Here is a 22,137-nt window from a genome sequence, read left to right on the forward strand (position 1 = left end):
CGAAATACCGTTTATTCAGAATAGAGCATTAAACTTGGATTGATATAATTTTTCAAATGTCTGGAAATAACAAATAAAGTATCCAAAATAAATAGTACTCGATCGCTATACATTCTAGTACTCGAGAAATCAACATTACACTGGTTTTTGTTTAAAAAAGTTGGTTCCGAAAAAAAATTAACCTTACCGAATTTCACACATTTCTGAAGATTTTCCATGTTTAATCGTAGTTTACACTAAAAAAAGGTGGTTCAGAAAAAACCTAACCTTACCGAATTTTACACATTTCTGAAGATTTTCCATGTTTAATCGTAGTTTACACCAAAAAAAAAGTAATAGTAATGATTTTGAATTCGGTTTTCTTCTACTCCGAGTGCACTTTTATAGCTGATATCTATTTGTACTATTGAATAAACGATAAAAATGTTGCAAATCACTACTGCCGATATGGAAATTTCCGAAAGAATCCTCCTTTTCTTGGTTCCATTTTTCGTTGGTAGGTGTCGCTACCGGTAAACCAGTTTTGCGTGCTAATTGTATATCGAATTATTAAAATATACCTGTAGAAATGGCAGCTCTGAATGAAATAAATATATTTTGACAGTTCTCTCAGTTATTTTGTTCTGAGCCATAAAAGAGAGAAAAAAATTATAGCATAGATACATGCTTCTCATTCGTAAATGCCAGCATGCTTTATACTCGTTTTCTGGGTACAAAAATAAACAGAGCATAACTCTCCCTCTCTGTGTTCACATCACATGGACCAACTAAATGACAGCTTGGATGCTGTTTGTATGCGCTAGACCGAATTGCTCGACGCGGGATGAATATAACAACACAACATATTTTCCTCGTATCAACGCGAGAGCGACATTTGCGCTACAATGTATGTGAGACTTCCGAAGAGTACAGACGATTTTCTGCTATGGAGCACCCGTAAAGAGGCTGTGTGAGTTTTCCTTGCACCCTATTTTACGCGTGAAAAAACGATTTTAAACTAAAGAAATTCTTGTGTCGTGTGGTAATAGAAATAACTAAAGTTGAATTCTGGTTACAAGCGGATTAATCTAGGTCCTAGTGAACCATGGGGGAACGTTTGTTGAACGAAACAGGTATGTTTAAGTGATGAACAGAAAATCTAGCAAATCGAAAAATCAATTATTTTGCATCCTTCCACAGAGAGCTTCGAGATGCTCAAGGCACTGTATGATTTTACGGCTGTTTACCCAAAAACAATTAGCTTCGATGAGGGTGAATACTTTATACTACATCAAACCAGTGCCCGGCAAAGGAACTGGTGGCAAGTTGTCAGTATGAAGGGCAACATTGGCTTCGTACCATCGAATTATGTCATGAAACTGAAGGTAGGAACGATATCACATACAAGGCCGCAAGAATACTTGCATGGTGGTAGAAAAATCGATATATTACTGCATTTTAAATAAGCCTCAGCATCTTCAGATATGATGATAAGCAGTGATGCCACCCAATGATACAATTTGAAGCACGTACTCAATTCTATTACCGAACCTGTTTCTCTGTATCGTAATGATTGTGCATATAATTATCTATCCGGCGTTTGTACATAAACCCATTAGTGGAAACGTTCCTCCCCTGCATAGCTGGTTATGCACATCCATATGCCATGCATTTTTCATTTATGATCTCATTTCCTTCATTCATGCACTTGCTGTCTTGCAGGTCGATCCAAACTTTCTCAATGGATTTCTTGAATCCAGTATCGAATCGTTGCGAATGTCGACCGAGAAGGAAATAAATGGCATTATTAACCGAGATGAACTCATCGATCGGCTGGTCGAAAAGCAGAATAAAATCGAAAAAATACTTAAGGTAATTGTGCACAGTGGAGTTCTATAAACAAACGGATTTTATCCATATTTTCATTTGTAGAGTGAATTCTCCGAAGATGACGATGAAGAATCGCCAGTAAGAATCGGTAATGGAACTATTCCGAATATGGAGAAACGTGCTTATGATAACTGTATAGGTAAGCCGTTATAATGTTGTACAATTGTATGACCGGTAAGAGCTGTTTTTTTTTCCTCTAGATTCATCTCCCAATCACCGAAGCGAACGTCGCCGATCTCCAGTGCCATCGAAACCGGAAAAACTTTCCAAAAAATCACTTTCAAGCTCAGCCGTATGTGCTGCTACCAATGTCCCCCAATTTGTACAAGAAAGTCCAAGTATGAGCGTACTATCTTCGAAACTGAACCAGGAAGAGCCTCTAACACCAACTGCGCAGGAACACAGTATCGTATCCGAGGTGTCCGAAACGGAAACAACCAATACTGCAACCACCACTACAACGACAACCACCAGTGACGAAATTACTGCTATATCTCGAGGTGACGAAGATATCCCCAAAACAGAGCCAACGGCCGAACCGGAGGCGCAAACAGATCAGGAGATGGAGTTGGAAACAACCAACAATGACGACATGACGGCCAGTGAAAATGAACCCCAGCCAAAAGAGTCTTCTACCAAAGAACCTACCAGCGATCCGGAAACAATTGCTGAAAGTCAGAATTTGAACGAAATCCCATTAATGAACATCGAACCGCAAGACGTATACCAGGTGGTAGACGCAATTCGCACCAACACAAATCTGAGCCACGAAATGGCTTGCGTGGCGCTTCGTGTAATGCTCAGTGAACTTGAGCCTATACTGCCTCCGTCGGTGGTGAAACACCTGGAACCCGTTGCTTTACATTTAACAGCCCCTCTTGATGTGGCCGATGGTTTCCTAGCACAAACACACGATGCGCAACGATTACGCGTCATCTTTGCCGGTTTGTCGGAGTGTAAAAACGATTCCGAACAGCGCACCTGGATGTTACATGAAGATGAAGCGGACATCAGCCGCTACCTGTGTGAACTTATTGGTATTCTCACCGATGCGGATCCCAAGATCTGCCGCAATGAAATGGCCGTCGATCACTACCAGAGTGTCATCAATCTAGTTTTATATTATCAGATGGAAACTCGCTGGTCCATACGAAAGTTACTGCTGAAAGCCTTCAAAGCTATGTGTCACCTTGATTACACGACGGTGGACATTTTGCTTGGGTCAGTACTTCCCTTGGAAATAGTTCAGGATATGATTTCCAACGCAAGGAACGTAGAGAAACTGCAAGAGCTAGCCAACATGTTGATCATTGTGTTTTCAATCGGCAGAAAGATGCCTATAAATCAACAGGGTAAGTACTATTTTCTTCAAGTGACCAAACCGACGTAACCCTTCATGTTTTAGAACACCTACGTGCGGATTTCGTTATCTTCTTGTTGAATCTGATAGAAACTCCTCCGGAAACGGATGTGCACAATGTTCTCTCTGACACCATGATCAATTTGATTCTATCGTTCAATTTGCAATTTGAAAACTTTACGGAGAACGTTGTGTTAGAAGCAATGGAACAAATCCGGACGGCAAAAACATTTACGGAAAAGATACTGGTTCTCATAAATCGTGAAGGTAAGTTAACGAATACGGATGACTGCGTGGTTTTTCATAAAAACTTAGTTACCACGTATTATCCTGTACTGTGACCGTTAGTAATTAGTATGCCTCCGCCACAGCAATGGTTTGTGAGATTGAAGATGATGAATGAATGATTGATTCCAGTCAAATTAAGAACGTTCCGTGTTACACTGGTCGTGTTGGGTGATTCTGTCCTACATAGCCGGCTACCCAGATCAACCAATATAACCAATTAACCATTTTTTGCTGTAAATAACAAAACAACCATATAACAAAAAAAAATTTTTTGGTGATTTAAAATAAATCGATATAATTTATAAAATATGTCACTGCAATGCATCAAATGTTTTGTCTCAATCGTATTCACTCGTCTTTCAGTTTCCAAGAATATTAACTGTGAATCAAGACTTCCCGGGACTTCAGTATCGAATATCACTGAAACGCTCACTCGGGAAGTCTGAGTTTAGTGGTGCATCCGAGCATCTTGAAACCGGAACATAGTAAGACGCGCACGAATACTATTACTAAAATTTATACCAAAAAATATCCTTCTCCCGTGACACTTGTGAAGTGCGCAGTAGTATATACGGCCTCTAGTAACAACAAGTGTTGGACTAACATCCCCTTCCATTCCCCAGACGATCTACGTTCGTGCCTGGCCAGCACCGGTACTGATCGAAGAACTCTGGGGTTACCAGAACATTGAGGGATAATTTGCCAGTCTCTGTTCTGATCATCCAGAAATTCTCTGTACAATTTCAGCTAATCCCGATTAGTAACGGAGTAGCAATCAGGAGTGGTCGCTCTAGCTCAAGCTCTAAAAACAACACATAAATTTAACATAATTGAAATATCTATGTGAACTTTCAGCAAAATGAGCATGAGATCTAAATTGGATGTATTTCTTTGCAATGAGATATCCAGCGAAAAATTGATTTTTTTTCCAACAAACTTCTTATGTTTTATAGCTTTTTTTTAAACTCTCAGGGAATAAATAAACCTATATTAGCTTTTGGCAAAGCTGGGGTGGAATCATGTAAGGTGATTATCACCAAGTGATTATCACTTTTGAAAATTTGGAATCATGTAAGGTGATAATCACCAAGTTCTGTCACCACTGCTGAAAGGCTAACATCACTATCAAATGTTGGAATTACGTAAGGTGATAGTCACCACGATTTAATCACCTTCATGTCATAATGGAGGTGATAGCAATTTAGTTATCACTTTTAGTAGTGATTTGATTTTTTGAGAAGTGGATTTATAAATTATTGTCCGTTAGGTGAATTTTAAGCCACTAACCTACCAAAATTGGTCGGAGAGTATAATTTTTTAATAAAATTCGTACTGTTATTGTGTCAAAATTAAATACCAAAATGTAACTTAGTTTGTATAGTTTAAAGAATTCATAGAATGAACGGTAGTATTTATAAATTAAATCAATTCATTTATGTTGTAACTATTATTTGAAGGAATGTCATTGGGGTATTCGTAGAGTCAAAGATAAATTTCTTTCTGGAAAAGTGATAAGTTTATGAATGTAGACATCTCCTGTTGCACATAACGTAACAACATAAAAAATCTATGCTAACATTTTCAGTAGAATTAGATGGTCGTGACTTAGTGAGCGACATATCAGTCTCGTTCAACTGAACGAGTAAAAAAGATTAAATTGCGTTCTTAATTTTCTTCTTGTGAATTGAATCAATATTTTTGGACAATTAGTTGCTGCTAATAATAGTGGATATTTGTAGTGCCGGTGGGTAAAATTTCTAAAATGGAACTAGCATTCGAAAGCTCTATGAAATGCCATAATCGTAAAGTGAATGAAAACTATACACAAAATGATTTAACGGATCTATCTCATTCGAGAGGAATGCCATCAGTTGTGAAACATCAAGAAGATCTAACAATTCGTGTCATTTCAAAGCTAACAAATTTATCCCAAAGAACTGACTGTGACATTGATTTCCATTGAAAAATAAAAATCGGCACTAAATTAAACCAACAAGTGAATTGCACAGTTAGCCATACTCGCGAGGCAACTTTTTTCAACGTTACTCTTCGATCCATACAAATCATCATTGATAAACATGACTCGAATTAATGAAAATGATTGAAAACTATAGGAATAAAAATTTAGATTTTAAAATATTATTTGGGTATACGCCACTTTCATATGTTACTCCTCCTAATATCAACGGTATACGTCACATTTATATTTTACTCCAGAAAAATTGACGTTTCTTGACAGGTGATAAATGGAGTGAAGTTGGCTCAATCACCGGTGATGGTGATAGTAAAAGTGATCACCTTCGGTGATTCCAAACATTCTGGTGATCACCTCTTTATCACCAGCAGGTGATAGTCACTTATCACCTTACATGATTCCACCCCTGGTTTATTTAACCTCCTCTCCTCATCCGTACTTTGGCGACTCCACTCCTAGGGTGTTGACTTGGTCCTGTCCTAGGGTGTTGACTTGGTCCTGTCCTAGGGTGTTGACTTGGTGTTTGCCCTAATGTGCGACTCGTCGTCCATACCGATGAATTTCAGTTGCACTAATCACTCGCGGAACATTTTCTTGCCGAGTGAATTGGCCACCATCGTATTCTGGTTATTGGTTGGGTTAGACACCTTCGTTACCTTGAAGATATGAAGTTAGGTCCGCTTCATTGTCTTTTGGATGAGCCAGACTCGCCTCCTCCAATCAAAAGGATCAGATTATTCTTGAAGTAATCCCTCATCTCCAGTAGTTATCTCATATCTCGGTTAATTTTTCAAAAGGGCGTATAAGCAAGTGACAGTTTCTCTTCGTTTACTTTCTCTTCTATTAATTACCAAGCGGTTTCCACGTTTATCACTCAACTCTTTGCATGAAATGATACCCGAAACTTTCGACTTTCAAATAGAATAGTGATATCAAAGAAAATCTTTTTAATCACATCACAATAATCGAAAGAGAGAGTGATTAAAGAGAAACTGTCACTTGCTTATACGCCCTAATGAAAAATCAACCGAGATATACGAAAACCATTAGCGGCCCTTACACGAGCATTATCTTTGTCATTTTTAATGATGACTAAATAATTATGTATTTCAAATTTGATAGAAATCTCGTCATTAGTGCACCATTACACGTTCATTAAAATGATATTATTTTTTAGTAATGACATTTTTAATGACTCGTGCAAGGGCCGCTATTAGGCTCTCTGACAGCTCACTTACAAATGCAAATGAGATTGGTTTGTTTTCATCAGGAAACGCATGCATTAAACACGATTCAGACAATCAATCAACTTCCGTCGACGTCCAGATTATTTTTGTTAATTTTTTTAGCCGAATATTGCTCACGTTGAACTTGACGTAGTGTCCTTTCATATGAATTGCTTACATATTGTTTTGTTTTCATCGCTTTTACATATTGTTTTGTTTTCATCAGGAAACGTGTTGGCCACCCATTTTTCAGTAGGGCCGCCGTTCATTTTTCACCGGTCATAGAAACCTCAATTAGAGTACACACTGATACAAAAGGTGATATTTTGCTGGTATGTTTTTGGCAACACTGTTTTTTGACAGATCACGCGTGAATCGTGTCTTGTGTCATTATCAAACTTGTTCAGTTTGGTCTATAATTTAATCATGAATCGACTTACCAACCAGAGTTGCCAGCTTATTTTTTCAAAAATTTGTCAAAACGCAAAAATTTTTCTGGATTTGTCTGAATCTACTATATACAAGGAAATTTTTGCCGCGCTACATTTTCAGTGAACAACAAAAAAAATAAAAAAGGTCTCCCCACCTATCGTATAGAGGCCAAAACCGTAAAGATCTAGCGAGATCTGAAAAAATCTAGGAAAATTTGGAAAATCTGGCAAAAGATCTGGTTAGTTTGAGTGTCTGGTGAGAGGAGAAAAATCTGGCATTTGCCAGACAAATCTGGCAACCTGGCAACGCTGTTACCAACAAACAACATTTGCAAATAGGCGTTGGTAAAGTTGGAGGACCACTTTTTTATCGAAAAATTGTGTTCAGCGATGAAGCTCATTTCTGGTTGAATGGATATGTCAACAAGCAAAATTGCCGCACTTGGAGTGAAGACCACCCAGATAAATTGCAAGAGCTGCCAACTTCCCAAAAAAAATTTTGTCCAAAATGGAAGATTTAGACATGCCTGACATATGATTTCGACAAAACTTTGTCGCATTCTACACGGCACGCGAAACAATGACTAAATTGAAAACCGCCTTCGGTGAGCAGTTTATTTAACGTTTGTACTCTTTCTTGTGGGGCCATGTTAAGACTCATATCAGCTGTTTTTCAAAGAACGGCGAATCTAACATTGACAGCATATGGAGAAAAACATCGATGAATGTTTCGAATTTGATTTCAAATCGTATTTAGAAATCATCGTATATTCTCAGATCAATTTTTGATTAGTCGATGATCTGTTCGTTTATCTTTAAATCAATTTAATTTATCTTTTTCATCAAGGCACTGATCGCTTAGTATATGCACTTATAATTCATAGACAATTTATGAAAATGACAATTTTCTTTTATATTCCAACTTTCCCTGAGAAAAAAGATAATGTGCAGGTAATTTAAATTCAATGTCATGAACGCAATGGAAAAATATCGCAATCAAAGTAATATGTAATACACTGTTCATTTCATTTTAATTTTGTTCTATATATCAGAAGTGATCTGCCAAACATTGCCTTCACAGCCTATAGGTTTGTCTTTTCATGAGCAAAGTAAAACACTCCTTCATAACTCTTGAAAGTGAAGACGAAATTCTACATTATTTATAGACGATGTTTTCTTTCGTCAGAAAAATAACACTTAAGTATAAGAAAGTTCACATCTCTATGTGGGCATCATGCTCAATTATTTTTGACATGTCACTTCTGTCTGGGTGCACGCTAAACGCAAACTATTAAACATGACTGAACTAATAGCCTTTTTAGTCACGAGATGGTGTTACTGTGATGTCTTTTTCGATTTGTATTGAATTCGTTAAAGGGATCCATATTGATATATAATATATTTGATCTTAAGCACCTCATTTAGTTAGCTCAGGCTCACAACTCAGTTCCAGTATCAATAATTATGTTTCCGATAATACAGGGTGATTTTTTAAGAGCTTGAGAACTTTTTTAAACAATAAAACGCATAAAATTTGCAAAATCTCATCGGTTCTTTATTTTAAACGTTAGATTGGTACATGACATTTACTTTTTGAAGATAATTTCATTTAAATGTTGACCGCGGCTGCGTCTTAGGTGGTCCATTCGGAAAGTCCAATTTTGGGCAACTTTTTCGAGCATTTCGGCCGGAATAGCCCGAATTTCTTCGGAAATGTTGTCTTCCAAAGCTGGAATAGTTACTGGCTTATTTCTGTAGACTTTAGACTTGACGTAGCCCCACAAAAAATAGTCTAAAGGCGTCAAATCGCATGATCTTGGTGGCCAACTTACCGGTCCATTTCTTGAGATGAATTGTTCTCCGAAGTTTTCCCTCAAAATGGCCATAGAATCGCGAGCTGTGTGGCATGTAGCGCCATCTTGTTGAAACCACATGTCAACCAAGTTCAGTTCTTTCATTTTTGGCAACAAAAAGTTTGTTAGCATCGAACGATAGCGATCGCCATTCACTGTAACGTTGCGTCCAACAGCATCTTTGAAAAAATACGGTCCAATGATTCCACCAGCGTACAAACCACACCAAACAGTGCATTTTTCGGGATGCATGGGCAGTTCTTGAACGGCTTCTGGTTGCTCTTCACTCCAAATGCGGCAATTTTGCTTATTTACGTAGCCATTCAACCAGAAATGAGCCTCATCGCTGAACAAAATTTGTCGATAAAAAAGCGGATTTTCTGCCAACTTTTCTAGGGCCCATTCACTGATTTGCAAGCGTTGCTCGTTAGTAAGTCTATTCATGATGAAATGTCAGAGCATACTGAGCAAATAATAATGCATGAAAATCATAACCTCAAAAAATCTGAGCAAATACTAATGCATGAAAATCCTAACCTCAAAAAAATCACCTTTTAGTTTCAGTTTCATATACAGAATCAAGCATTAAGTTTCAAACGGAAGAGGAATATTCTGTTGTTCCTGCGGTGTACATTCGATGGAAATGAATGCATCCACCATTTTGCGCAATAAATTACTACGATATTTTTTATCTTTGGCACTGGAAAATCGACATTTTGCATATTGGGTTTGTGGGGCGAAATAAATATTCACAAAAGAGCTATAAGAATAAAACAATTGTTAAAATGTGTTTTGGTGACTTGATGATAAGCAAGTGGTGCCAGATATTTGATTACTCATTACATTTACAGAAGATCCAGTCCACACATTGAAGCACACTCCTGCGCATACAAATCCGGTTCTGAAGATGCTAGTAGATCTATTCAGTCGGCCAGAAACTGCTTCCATTTTCTATACGAATGATCAAAATGTACTCATTGACATTCTGGTGCGTCAGTTGTCGGATCTCTCTGCTGGGGAACCCGTAAGTACATTGAAATTGAAAAACAAATCAACATTTTTAATAATAACCCCAAAATCGAAATCATAGATCCGCAAATGGTACTTAGAACTGTGCCGAAAAATTGTCAGGAACACAGGCTATCCCGAACACCAGCATCGTAAACAAGATTTGATGAAGATTTTCACCCGCATTTTCTGTGAGGAAACTGAGTGCAGCGCCGGAGATCAACAGATTGTTCGAGAAATCGCGAATGAATTCCCGCAGATCTTCAAAGCGTGAAAAGTACTACAAGAAGAAATCACCTCAGCAATACAAATCTTTAAAACAGAAAAAAACAGCAACGGAAAAAAGCGCATTTCCATACGAATGCCTTTGGATTATATTATAAATTATTACGTTATTGTTGACGAAAATAGCCTGTTTCTCAAATTTCTGCTGCAAATATGTTTAATTTTGGCGGCACGACATCCGGCATTCATAACTAACCGTATTGCGATTAAAGTCTAAAAAAGCCAACGAAAAGTTTTTCCAAACTTGCCGATAGTTTTCAAAACACGACGCGACAGAACTAGTCAAATTTTACCTACAGTAAAAAGTTTCTTATAGTAATGAAACAGCATTTTTACCCATAAAGATAAATTATTTTAGATATAATACAATATCCTTTTTGAAACACATTAGTTCTATGAACAACAAGAATAAGAAATTAGAGAGTCTGAAACAAAAAGACATCAGAACGAATAACAAAACATTTTTTTAACAAAGCACAAACCCAAATTGTCACAACTTTCAAGCTAATTCTCTTCCATGTAAAAGCAAGTATACGACAGCTGTCGGGTATTCTCTTGAAACACCATTCTGATTGTGCTACATCTTACATTTACAGTTAGTAATAAAATGCAATTATTTCCCATTATCCCTGTTATTTGTCATTGTTTCTCTAAAGTAACAATAATCAAAAAAAATCACACAGAGCTTATTCATTGTATTGAATTTATGTAGCATCGGAAATATGTTATTCATATAAGATTGGCTCGTTAAAACTTGAACCATAGTTTATGATACTTGTTTGGAACACAAATTGGCAATTTTATTCCAATCGCATTGTCGTTGAATTAGTACCTAAGAAACAATAAATCAAAACCAAATAATATAAATATATATATCTCGGAAATGTTTGAATTTTAACTTTTGTGTTTCACTCCAAGTAAAATGCGAAATCGGTGTAGATAAAAAATTATATATATTTCCCTACACCCACAACTCGAAAAGAATGAAATTCAAATGTCCAAAATGCCAAAATCTACTCCAAATTTTCATCAGAAATTGTATTCGGTATTCCACAAGCAACAGAGTAAGAAATAGCATACCGTCTTATGCAAACAAGCACTGACAGAGCACGCAGACAAGACATACGAGCAAAACACATTTTTTTAGAAACTATAAACCAAACTGATTAAAATAGATATTTAAACGAAGGAAGATAGACAGCTAATTATATTTTGGTAGGTTAAAAATGCATTTAAAGTTTATGAAACAGAAAATTAAGAATGAAATTAAAAGCAAAATAACGAATACTCGATCGAATGTTGAACACAACACGTGCAACATGTGGCTTAGATTTTTTGGAAACATAAGTTTCCTTCTGTTATGATAGGTACTGCTGCTGATCGGCAGACAAAGATAATTTGTGAAAGATGAATGACTAGTTGCGGAGTAAATAAAATAATCCTAAACATCAGATCTATCGCATTCAATGACAACCCGTTCGACTTGCTATATTTTATAAAAACTGTTCCAATCTGAGAATGATAACCTGATATAAAACCCTGTTTCAAACCACCTGGTTGTGTAATGATGCTTTTCTCATTGCCATTAATATCAGAAATCGATGCGAGTTCCAGTTTTGCACATTTTCAATATTTCTACTGTCAAATTGGACTTTTTTTCGGATGACGATGAAAAAAAGCTAAGACGGATAATTGCTTCTGATATATTTCTCATTAAAGCTTACTTGCCAAAAAAAATTCTACACCCTTGCGAGCGGCCCTCGGGCAGTTAACCAAAACATTCGTCATTGCGGACACAAACTAGCGTGTAGGCATATTTTCGATTTCTTTTTTCGTTTTAGGTATCAATTCCTCAGTTTTCGCGACAACATTGCTGGAGTAGATCTTACGCTTCAGGTTGAACAAGAAATTCTTGATGGAACGCAGCTGCATACTTAGAAAATTTCGCAGAATTCGGTAATTTTTAACGAATTTTCAACAGCTGAACGTTCGGTAATTAAATTGATTACCGATCGTTCGGTAATTAAATTGATTACCGATCGTTCGGTAATTAAATTGATTACCGATCGTTCGGTAATTAAATTGATTACCGATCGTTCGGTAATTTCTGAACTGTCAAACAACTATCGTATCGTGAACTGTAAACCAAATGAATTTAACTGATTGTTCGGTTGTTTGTTTGTTTTCCTTTGGTTAAAATTCTGGATTTTCGGATTTTAAAAAACACGAATTCACAAAAACAATGGACCTCTGTCTGCCGGGTTTGTTGAACGAAAAAAAAATGGCATTAGGTTCAACGATCTGTTTCAAAATCGGCAAACGAAGGTCCCGTGTTGGCCTCCCGTTGAACGATTGATTGGACTTTCATTGGACCAATGATCCAACGTATTGGACCAATGGAGGACCACCGTTGAACGTTTTTTTATAAGTGGGATGGAAGATCTATAATAGAGCCGAAACTGGAAAAAACGTATCCCCAGCAAGCCGTTCTAGTTTTATTTATTCGACCAGTTCTTCTGAAGGCTCATTCAGCAGTGTTCTAGTTCTAGATGCATAATTTATGCCAGTTACAAAATTTAAATCTGGATTTTATAACAAGAAAAACTGGCAGGCCCAGCAGTGTTTTACTCGTGTTACATATATCCAAAAAATAGAACAGCATCGTAGCCCAGTTTTAAATTTAACAGAAAAACTGGTCGAATGAATAAAACTAGAACGGCTTGCTGGGGATACGTTTGTTCCAGTTTCTGTTCTATTATAAATCTTCCATATAGAACTTCTAGCTGCTGAATTTGCTCTTAGGAGCATCTTGTCGCTCAGCGTCGTCGGACGTCCGGAACCGGGTTTTCTTAAGAAACTCTGATTGTTGTCTAATAGTGCCAAGCAGCGATGCTAGATAGCAGTAGTGACAATTCCGTAGATTGGAATTTTTCTCGGAAGCGCTTGCGGTGAAAAGCTTTTTTTTTGCTCGCCAGACAAGATTAGTTTCCGTAGTTCTCCGTTGATAAATTTAAATTTCCGTAGGTTTTGTCTACGTATCCGTAGATCCGTAGAAGATGTTCGAATCCGTAGATCTACGGAAATTTCTGTAGATCTGTCATCGCATGTGCCAAGATGTTGTAGATACCGGAAGGGGCGTATCCGGCGTACACAAATTGCCCCATGATGTCAGTTTTCGAAGTGAGCGTGCACACTTCTGAACTAAGTTGCTTCATTGATCTTTGTCATCACGGTTAGAGTTCGACTGATAAGCGGCCCTTACACGATCATTAAACGTGTCATTACTAAAAAGTAATGATCGTGTAAGGTCTACGAGTTCAGTAATGACACGAGTAACATTACCAACATAATTTCTTCTTCTTATTCTTTTGTGGAAGTGCTGAATATCGTCAGTTGTATTAGATGAGAAAATTTGACAACCATGAAGTAAACATTCTCTTTAGAACTATACGTGAAAAAAAATCTGCAAATGGCAAAGTGTAGATTTAAATTATTAATGTTTCATTAACCTTAAAGTTTCAATGGCAAATCAAATTTATTTCCAGCTAAATAGTTTTCACTGGAACTTTTAAACATTCGTAGTGTTTCAGAGCTTCGTTTACGCTACCAAGCATTGTAACAATTCCACAGATCTGACATCTCAAGAGATAACCGATAAATAATCATCCGGATTAATGTTGGAAATTCCTTATTATAGCAATTTTTATATTAGATACGACAGATCGTTTACTCATTTGAAATAATACTGACAAAATATTATTCCGAAAATGCGCACTCAAAAAAATATAAAATATACATGTACGAAGTTGCCTGTGGATTTCACACTATTCCTTTTTCACTATACCGCTGTCAGTGTCTCCGTTAGAGGCGTGCAAAACAGCTCCGAACCGATCAGCTCACCAAAGTGAATCGATTCGATGTATCAGCTCATCAGCTCTTTTAGTTTGAACTTAAGGTTCATTTTGTGCGCCGTTTTTTTTTCATGCACCGGTTTTCTTTCATATGTATGATCGAAATTGAATCATTGATTTCCAATGATGCAATTAATGCAATGCGAATTAACTTATCTTTAATTGATGTCGACTAAATTGAATATCTTAAAGAGCCGAAGATCCGATCAGCTCGTAGCGTGTTCCCTTCGTCATAATGCAGTGAACTGGGTAGCAAATGAGTGAGCTAGTGAGCTGCGGTTCTTTTGAAAAGAGCTGTGAGCTGTCAGCTCACTTCAATGATTCGATTCACTGGAACAGCTCAGGAGCGAATTGCCCATCTCTAGTCTCCGTACAGTTTTCATCTGAGAAAACTGAAACTGAAACTTGGTAGTTTCATCAAACAAACACTTTCACAAAAATGAGTTGGGTTCGCACTTAGCAACGGCGATTTGATAGCAGTTAGGGTGAAAACTGGATTAGGTTTGGTATCAAGCGAAAACGAGATTAGTTTATTATATATTGTATGATATTTCAGCCGGCTGCCTGATTCGCTAATAAGCGGGATCCCATCCTTGATTCAAACTCAATTTACAAGAGTTTTCAACAAGCGTACAAATGAGTAAATTCTCACTACCTGTTGAGTTGTTTTGCAGCATTGTACATAAATAAACAATTTAATGTCAAAATTTTACTTGTCAGTTCACTAAACGCCGGTTTATTGGTATTTTTTTGTATAAATTACTCAAAGATTTGGCAATTATACTTCGAAACAAACAAAGAGTTTTGTAAGAAAAACGTAACAAAAATGAAATTGTTAGAACTAAGACCAGATCGTTCTCTGCTGAAGTCCAACTTTGATGGCTACAAGCTATCGCTCGAACCAATTCCAATACTTCGCACTGATCTGACTGATTTGTCCCGGCCCGATCATGTACGACCAGGTGAGCAGCAGTATTCATGCTTGCATGCACAACTTTTTGGGCTTCAGAATCACCTAGTGCGGGACCCATGGGCTGCGGGCAGCTGTTACTTCATCGATCAATCGTGGATTGTTCGTCGAATTCAATATGATGAAGCAATTGGAAAAATTAAACCAATCAGTTCGGTTTTTAAGCTGGGTCGTACTCGAGGACCTCGTCATGATGGAGACTACAATTGCTCGTTGGTGTTTTTGTCGGAGAAATTTGCATTGATTGCGGAAGGCCAAGGAAGGTTACTGTTGGTAGATACCGGTGACCGCCAAAGAGGAGATGAATGGAAAGGAAAATTTTCTTTTCCAGATGTTGAAGGACTTGACGGAGGATTTGTTCTTCTAGACGGAAGATTCGAAATAATTAGTGGAGTACGACAAATTCACGCTGTTGTGGTTTGTATCAAGCAAAATGAAGGAGCTTTCGAAACCGTAATCTACTGGTTGAAAGCAGTTCAGGCGGATTCCAACCAAGACTGGAAATATCATTCTCATCGGGTTTTGAAAGGAAAAGGCTTTCCGAATTATTGCACTTTAGAATATAAAAGTGCTTCGTTAATATTGGTTAGTGATAAACCATTCAAATTTGTTGTCGACACTGAGAGCCCGATCGAAGAGGCTATCGCAGTACCTGAAGTGAAAGAAGAACCGGTTTTGGAAAATGAGAAAGTTCTTTTTGAATGGACACAAACAATGGATGACATCACCGTAAAAATTCCTAAAGAAGAAGGTATTAACTATCGAATAACAAATGACGATGGTAAATTGAAGATTTTTCGAAATGAAGAACTAATAATTGATGGAGAAGGTTTCTTTGCGCCCGTTGACTCGGAATTGACAAGCTGGAGCAATGAATCTGCAGAGCTTCAAATTTCCCTATTTAAACAACAATCAGGTGTGATGTGGCCTTTCCTATTCCCTGGAAGTACAGAGGAATCTCGTGATGTTCCGGACGACGAAATGCCTCCTGTGTCCAATCTTGCTTCTCAGCTGGAAGATTGTGATTTTGGAGACTCTGGCCAGGATGTAGAATATTCAATTGAAAGGTTGAGTGCTGTTGGTCACGAAACTACTCACAAAATCTTTCTCGGTAGCAATGCCCCCTTATTCTCGGTATGTCTAAGACCAGGATTTCCTGCAGCACTTGCTATGCGACACGATGTAGATGCGTGCCTGTGGTTGCAACAATCAGCAGCAGATTGGTCCTTAAGGCATGAAGGCACACTGCATGCTTTTGGTTACGTTCAAGCTTCGAAACAGCAGAGAAAATTTTTGATGTGTTCGCCTGATTTAGAGTATGCAGTGATCTGCGAGGCCGAGCGTCATGTTTTCATCTACAAAGCGAGCTATGGTTCAGCCAGCGGGTTGCGGAACCGGAATGGACCACAGGTCACAATCGGACAGCAAAAACTTGTTACTTTGGAGGGATGTGGAGAAATTCTGGGTCTAAGCTGTGAGAACGATTATACTATATTATTGACCGAAACTAAAATTCTAGTGTTACAGTTGCGAATTGAAGAGTAAATATAAGGCCTTTATGACTGTTCAACAAATATTTATTTTAATGCTTACTTTGAAATGAGAAGAAGATGCTCGGTGCAGAGATAAATGTACCTCACTAAAACATTCTAGCCACATTTTTGCATGCTGATCGGATATCTGGATACTGGTATTGAAAACCAAGTTCCTGCACTCGTTTTGGACTTACTTTGGCGCCTTTCGTTAGTAAAACGGCCCTTTCGGTGCCAAATATAAGATTTAATACAAATTCCGGTAACGGAAACACTGCGGGACGTATCAAGGCAGATGCGAAAGCCTAAAATGTAGAATATTTATACATATAGTCCATCGAAAAATTAAGTTGCATTCGCACTTTTCATTCATAGCCTTACCTTTGTAAATTCGAGATTAGTTATCATTTGCGGTGCAACTCCATTAAGTACTCCAGCAACCTCTGGTTTTTCTATGGCATATTTAATCAGTTGACATAGATCGTCTATGTGTATCCACGGCAAATCATGTCGCCCGTCACCGATAGGACCTCCCAGTCCAAGCCAAAAGGGAAGGATTAACGACTTAATCATACCACCGTCCCTCCCGATCACTACTCCGCTGCGAATTTTCACCGACCGACAAATTGAGTTGTCGGACAAATTCGCCGCTTTTTCCCACTCATGACACAACCGTGACATAAAATCAAATTCCACAGTTTCAGTATCTTCTGTATTGATCTGAGGTCCTCCAGCATAGTGGCTAACACCGGATATACTGACAAAAACACTCGGTTTGATCGTTGCCTTTTCGATTGCCCGCACACATGCAGCGGTTGTGTTGATGCGAGAATTCCATACATTCTGCTTGAAACCCGGTGTCCATCTTCGGGTTGGATCTAGCACATTCTGCCCCGCTAAGTTCACAACAGCTGATGTGCCTTCTGGCAAACCGTCCTTTTCTAGATCGTGCCAAGTTATGCTTTTTACCGATGGCATACGAGAGATCGTAGTAACTTCGTAGCCATTGGCAATAAGAGTTTTGGACAGTCGCTTTCCAATAAAACCAGTACCGCCTCCTGCAAATCACAAAACAAATCTGCACTTATTAAATGTTATATAACACTTAAAAACACTTTCGAGTAATGATACCAGGACATTTGAAATTGGGACCTACCTAATACTACATGCCTAAAGGCCATCGAGGTTTAAAATATTACCCAAACGGGCAGTGTGACTGGAATCACTTTTGCTGGAAAAATGATAAACAACTATAAAATAAATATGTACACTTTTGTTTACAGCCTAAACAAAAACGATGCGAAGTTCAAGTGCACTTTTCCAAAGACATAAATTAAAAGTTTTCACTGCAAAAAATACTCACTTTATTCAAGGTGTTTTAACTCACGACGTAAAATACACTGGTGGCGTGATAAGACAGTTTTGGTTGTGTTGGTAGTTTTCTCACGAAATTAAGCATGGCGCGCCGGGACAGTTTTCCACGGTTATTATGGATAATGGAGTGATTGTGCTGTGGGTGGCATTTCAAATGCAGGTGATGAAAACGATTGAAACATCCCGGAGCAAAACACCGCATTTCACTGTCAATATTTTCGCAAACAGAACCAACTCTAAATATTTTCATAAAAGCAACTCCCGGAACGTCATTTGTTTATGTTTTTTCTTCTTCACGTCTCTCTGTTATTCCAAAATAAAATGACAACCGCACTAACACATAGAAAAACGTGATCACCAGGGTATTTTACATCGTGATCGTAACCAACATCTCGGTCCTTCGGGGCCTTCAAAGCTAGCAAGTCAGTGAGAGCAAAGTAAACAAAATTAAGTAAAATACAGCACATAATCGATTGTGAAAGTCAGTATCACAATTTGGCACCGCACGTTTCATAACGATATCACATTTATAATCAAACATATTAAAATCAACTAGAGCCACTTTACCAAAAAATAGGTTATTGAACGAAACCCTTAAATTGGGTGGAATGTACTTAAAATTAGGTTGTTTTGCGGTTCCGTGTACAAATTCTTAAATTGTTGCAATATAGAGCTTTTTATACCCAGCTATGAAAAGATGGAAAAATAGAATTGTCAACTATTTCGTAATGAAGTTAACATCAGTTTTCATCCAAATAAGGATTTTGGTACCGCGTGCAAAGCTAAAGAAAACATTTCGCTCATTTCAACCGTTAACTCCTTATTCGGTAGTGTTACTAAAAGGTTTTGAACTATAAGTTTTTTTTATTCTAACTTTTTTCTCATAGAGAAATCAAGAACTTTTAATCATAGAGATACCGTATGTTTAACAAAGAGTTAGATTTCGTAAAATTGTAGACAACTTCAAAGCTCTATGACTATAGTTTTGAAAAAGTTATGAATAGTTTTATATAAAAAATGGTCATATTTCGTACTCAATTACTTCAGAAGGATGCAAAAAAAGAAATGCAGTTCAAACCACTCTAGTTCAAAAGCACTTTCAATTTACATCAAATCCTCGAAGAAATGATTTGTAAGCCCGCATGTGCATACAAAAAACGAATCTTGAGACGAGGTAAATGAGATTGGAATTTGGGTATGTTTGGTAGTGGGAAAGCAATGTTATTGGCAATAACATTTTATATAATTAGTATATATGAAGGGCAATAACTGATTGTCTTTTATATGTACTTTTTATTGAAAAAATAAAACCAATACGCTAAAAATGTAGAACCGATTCAAAACGGTTTTGCCAATCTTGTATGGCAAGAATCCGACAGAAACAGAACCGATAATAACCGCTAGGCGAAATTCTGTGCCGGAAACGGTTCTTGCATTGTTGCCAGACTTTTGCCGGAATTCTGGCAGAACACCGGCTAAAATGACTGGCAGACATAGCCAGCCGTCTGGGGGGAAACCTGCTCGCCGCGTACAAGTGGGAAAACGTGTTCCACAGTGAAAAGAACTGAAAAGATTGCCCTGTATGCGTTTCCAGCGTAAAGGAGCAATATTTGTATAAATCTGTTCAGTGTGGCAATTTTTAAATTCAAATGATGTGCCTCTGATGAACTTTATAACTGTAAACAAATACAAGGCGACTGTCAAAAAAAGTTCAGTCTGTTCATTTCTTGTGAGGTTATGTTATGTTCGTGCAAAACCTAATTATCGGGTCCGATGAAATATGAGCTTGTAGTCATCTACACTCAGAAAAATATTACAGTAACCGCAACCTGTTCCTTATAGTCATTTCAAGAGCCAAAACCCTTATTAAACGAAAAGATGCACATTTTCCTATTAGAATTAAATACAGTATTCAGTTAAGGTGATGTAATCTACTCAATGGCTTCGATGTAATAACGTGTGATCTATTTGCAATATTTTTCAAAAACAGAAAATTATTGCATTTGATGTTCAGTATGTCTAAATGCAGCACTTTAAAATGACATTGGTTTGTGTCGCAAAGTTACAAAACATTCTGCCCGGTGGCAAGGATAAGGCGCTCTAGCAATAAGTTCTATTGCAGCCAACATCTCGGGCATTCGATGGGCAATCAGGGCACTTAGAATATGGTAAACAACCCCGCTTGTGAGGAATTCTGGCAACCGTCGGAAGGCTGGCTGCATTCCGGCTGCTGTCAAAATTGTTCAGGCGAAATTGCGTCATTATCTTGTTTATCTCCCTCCTATTTCTTTTTTCTTTTTTTTTATTCGAATTCATTTGATATTCGTCAATCCCGCATGTACGTACAAAAAACGAATCTTGAGACGAGGTAAATGAGATTGAAATATGGGAATGTTTGGTAGTGAGAAAGCAATGTAATTGACAATAACATTTTTCATGATTAGTATATATGAAGGGCAATAACTTATTGCCTTTCATATGTATCTTCTATTGAAAAAATATAACCAAGACGCTCAAAATGTAGAACCGATTCAAAACGGTTCTGCCAATCTTGTATGGCAAGAATCCGACAGAAAAGAACCGTTAATAACTGCTAGGCGAAATTCTCTGCCGGAAACGATTGTTGCATTGTTGCCAGACTTTTGCCGCAGTTCTGGCAGAATTCCGGCAAAAATGGCTGGCAGACATAGCCAGCCGTCAGGGGGGAAAACTGCCCGCCTCGTACAAGTGGGAACAATCGAGAATTTTGAGTCGAGTTAAGTCATAATTTCATTATCGTACACAGGAAAAAAAAGTTATGACAATCTCGATGTGATTATCAATTGATACGAAAAATACATCTATATTTCCGGAACCGGAAGTGTTAGTCATTTGATCTTCGACCTTGCTAACTAGTCCAATATCAACTTTCAAACGAATCCAAGTTTGCTGAAATCGGTTCAGCCATTTTCGAAAAAATGAGCGTGGAAATATATATATTTATATTCGGCTTTGGTCGCAGCAAATCATGTTTTCGAGAAGGTTGAAAATAATGCCCAACTTCGAGTGTTTATGGTGACGTTTGATCAATAAAACGTCGTCGACTAGGTGCACCTTCCGCGTTTGTAGAAAAATGAGAGGATGCGAATTAGTTTGCATGTAATAACTTATTTGAAAAGCAAAAACTATTACAAATTTTTCAAATAGGTTAATTGTTTCGCCTTCCTGAGCCCTGAACTAAAGTTATTTGCATGTATAAACAAAACAAGTAAACACTTCTTCTTCCTATTAACCGCTACCAGATAGTAGGGCTTGGGATAGGTTCAATAACACACACACAGCAAAGAATTTCTTTCTCTTAAATAAGTAAGTACAACAATTTTAATACTTCCTGACAAAATGTTTACTCCATAATGACTTGGCACATTGAATTCACAAGAACACGTGGAAACTATGATCTTACAAAATAGATGGCATAAAAATATCTCAGCTTAGCAGACAATTGACAAGGAATGTTCATGGCAAAATAACAAAAAACAGAGAAATAACAAAATCAGAGTCCTTCGAACTCCTCTAATTCAAGTTCAAAATCACTTGCATAATTGCACGTGTCATCAACGTACGAAGCAGTCCTTGCCCCATTGACCGCACTTTGATCCCCATATAACCGTTCCAGATAGTCATAAAACTCACTGTACATTTTGAACAAGTACTGCATAAGTCAGATCATTAATACTACGAACACGGACACAAATGCTATCGCCGGCACGATTCCCAGTCGAGAGGCCGCACTACCCCAACCACATTCCAGGTCTTTCTTGAGCACTTCTAGAAGACTTTCGTCTTTTTTGTTGCTGCAGGTGGCTTCGCGTAGATCGTCGGCCGATTCTTCACATTCGTCACTGTTATGCGATATCGACGGAGATAGGTGATGTTTGAAATAGCTGTTAAAGCTGCTGTTTTCTATCCATGGTTGCGCTAGACAAATATACTGCCGCCGCTTCCGCTGCCAAAATTCCACCCATCTGCAATGTGTCAAAACTTTAATAAGTAAGATTTGTTACCATTAACGCGAA

At 37.7% G+C, this 22,137-nt stretch overlaps 4 protein-coding genes across 4 annotated transcripts in view; 2 read left to right on the forward strand and 2 right to left on the reverse strand.

The window, feature by feature from the left end:
• Nucleotides 1-825: 825 nt before the first annotated feature.
• On the forward strand, nucleotides 826-11,746 carry LOC131425837 (NCK-interacting protein with SH3 domain). Its single transcript, XM_058588056.1, has 8 exons — nucleotides 826-1,112; nucleotides 1,180-1,364; nucleotides 1,702-1,851; nucleotides 1,912-2,008; nucleotides 2,070-3,221; nucleotides 3,275-3,496; nucleotides 9,854-10,026; nucleotides 10,093-11,746. The coding sequence occupies exons 1-8, from the start codon at nucleotides 1,085-1,087 to the stop codon at nucleotides 10,282-10,284; spliced, it is 2,199 nt and encodes a 732-aa protein (XP_058444039.1). The 5' UTR covers nucleotides 826-1,084; the 3' UTR covers nucleotides 10,285-11,746.
• Nucleotides 11,747-14,931: 3,185 nt separating this feature from the next.
• On the forward strand, nucleotides 14,932-16,750 carry LOC131425838 (nudC domain-containing protein 1). Its single transcript, XM_058588057.1, has one exon. The coding sequence runs from the start codon at nucleotides 15,033-15,035 to the stop codon at nucleotides 16,719-16,721; it is 1,689 nt and encodes a 562-aa protein (XP_058444040.1). The 5' UTR covers nucleotides 14,932-15,032; the 3' UTR covers nucleotides 16,722-16,750.
• LOC131425839 (epimerase family protein SDR39U1) lies at nucleotides 16,732-18,139 on the reverse strand. The gene is made up of 4 exons (XM_058588058.1): nucleotides 18,072-18,139; nucleotides 17,865-17,939; nucleotides 17,090-17,766; nucleotides 16,732-17,013 (listed from the first exon to the last, which is right to left on the reverse strand). Exons 2-4 carry the CDS (start codon nucleotides 17,887-17,889, stop codon nucleotides 16,816-16,818), a joined length of 900 nt encoding a protein of 299 aa, XP_058444041.1. The 5' UTR covers nucleotides 17,890-17,939; nucleotides 18,072-18,139; the 3' UTR covers nucleotides 16,732-16,815.
• Nucleotides 18,140-21,440: 3,301 nt separating this feature from the next.
• The window catches only part of LOC131425840 (chaoptin), a 176,400-nt gene continuing 175,703 nt past the window's right edge, over nucleotides 21,441-22,137 (reverse strand). The window contains exon 9 of the mRNA XM_058588059.1: nucleotides 21,441-22,086. Within this exon, the coding sequence (XP_058444042.1) occupies nucleotides 21,783-22,086 (304 nt within the window). The 3' untranslated portion in view covers nucleotides 21,441-21,782. The remainder of the gene's footprint in view (nucleotides 22,087-22,137) is intronic.

Source organism: Malaya genurostris, chromosome 1 (genome assembly GCF_030247185.1).
Source record: "Malaya genurostris strain Urasoe2022 chromosome 1, Malgen_1.1, whole genome shotgun sequence".
Lineage (NCBI taxonomy): Eukaryota > Metazoa > Arthropoda > Insecta > Diptera > Culicidae > Malaya > Malaya genurostris.

Bases quoted from the DNA above. Each gene is read 5' to 3' on its own strand.
- LOC131425837 (XM_058588056.1), top strand. From the start codon at position 1,085: ATGGGGGAACGTTTGTTGAACGAAACAG. The intron at 3,222-3,274 runs GTAAGTACTATT...TTCATGTTTTAG, and splicing joins GATGCCTATAAATCAACAGG to AACACCTACGTGCGGATTTC. The intron at 3,497-9,853 runs GTAAGTTAACGA...TTACATTTACAG, and splicing joins GGTTCTCATAAATCGTGAAG to AAGATCCAGTCCACACATTG.
- LOC131425838 (XM_058588057.1), top strand. From the start codon at position 15,033: ATGAAATTGTTAGAACTAAGACCAGATCGTTCTCTGCTGAAGTCCAAC.
- LOC131425839 (XM_058588058.1), bottom strand. From the start codon at position 17,889: ATGGCCTTTAGGCATGTAGTATTAG. The intron at 17,767-17,864 runs GTAGGTCCCAAT...TGTGATTTGCAG, and splicing joins CTTTAGGCATGTAGTATTAG to GAGGCGGTACTGGTTTTATT. The intron at 17,014-17,089 runs GTAAGGCTATGA...TCTACATTTTAG, and splicing joins CTAATCTCGAATTTACAAAG to GCTTTCGCATCTGCCTTGAT.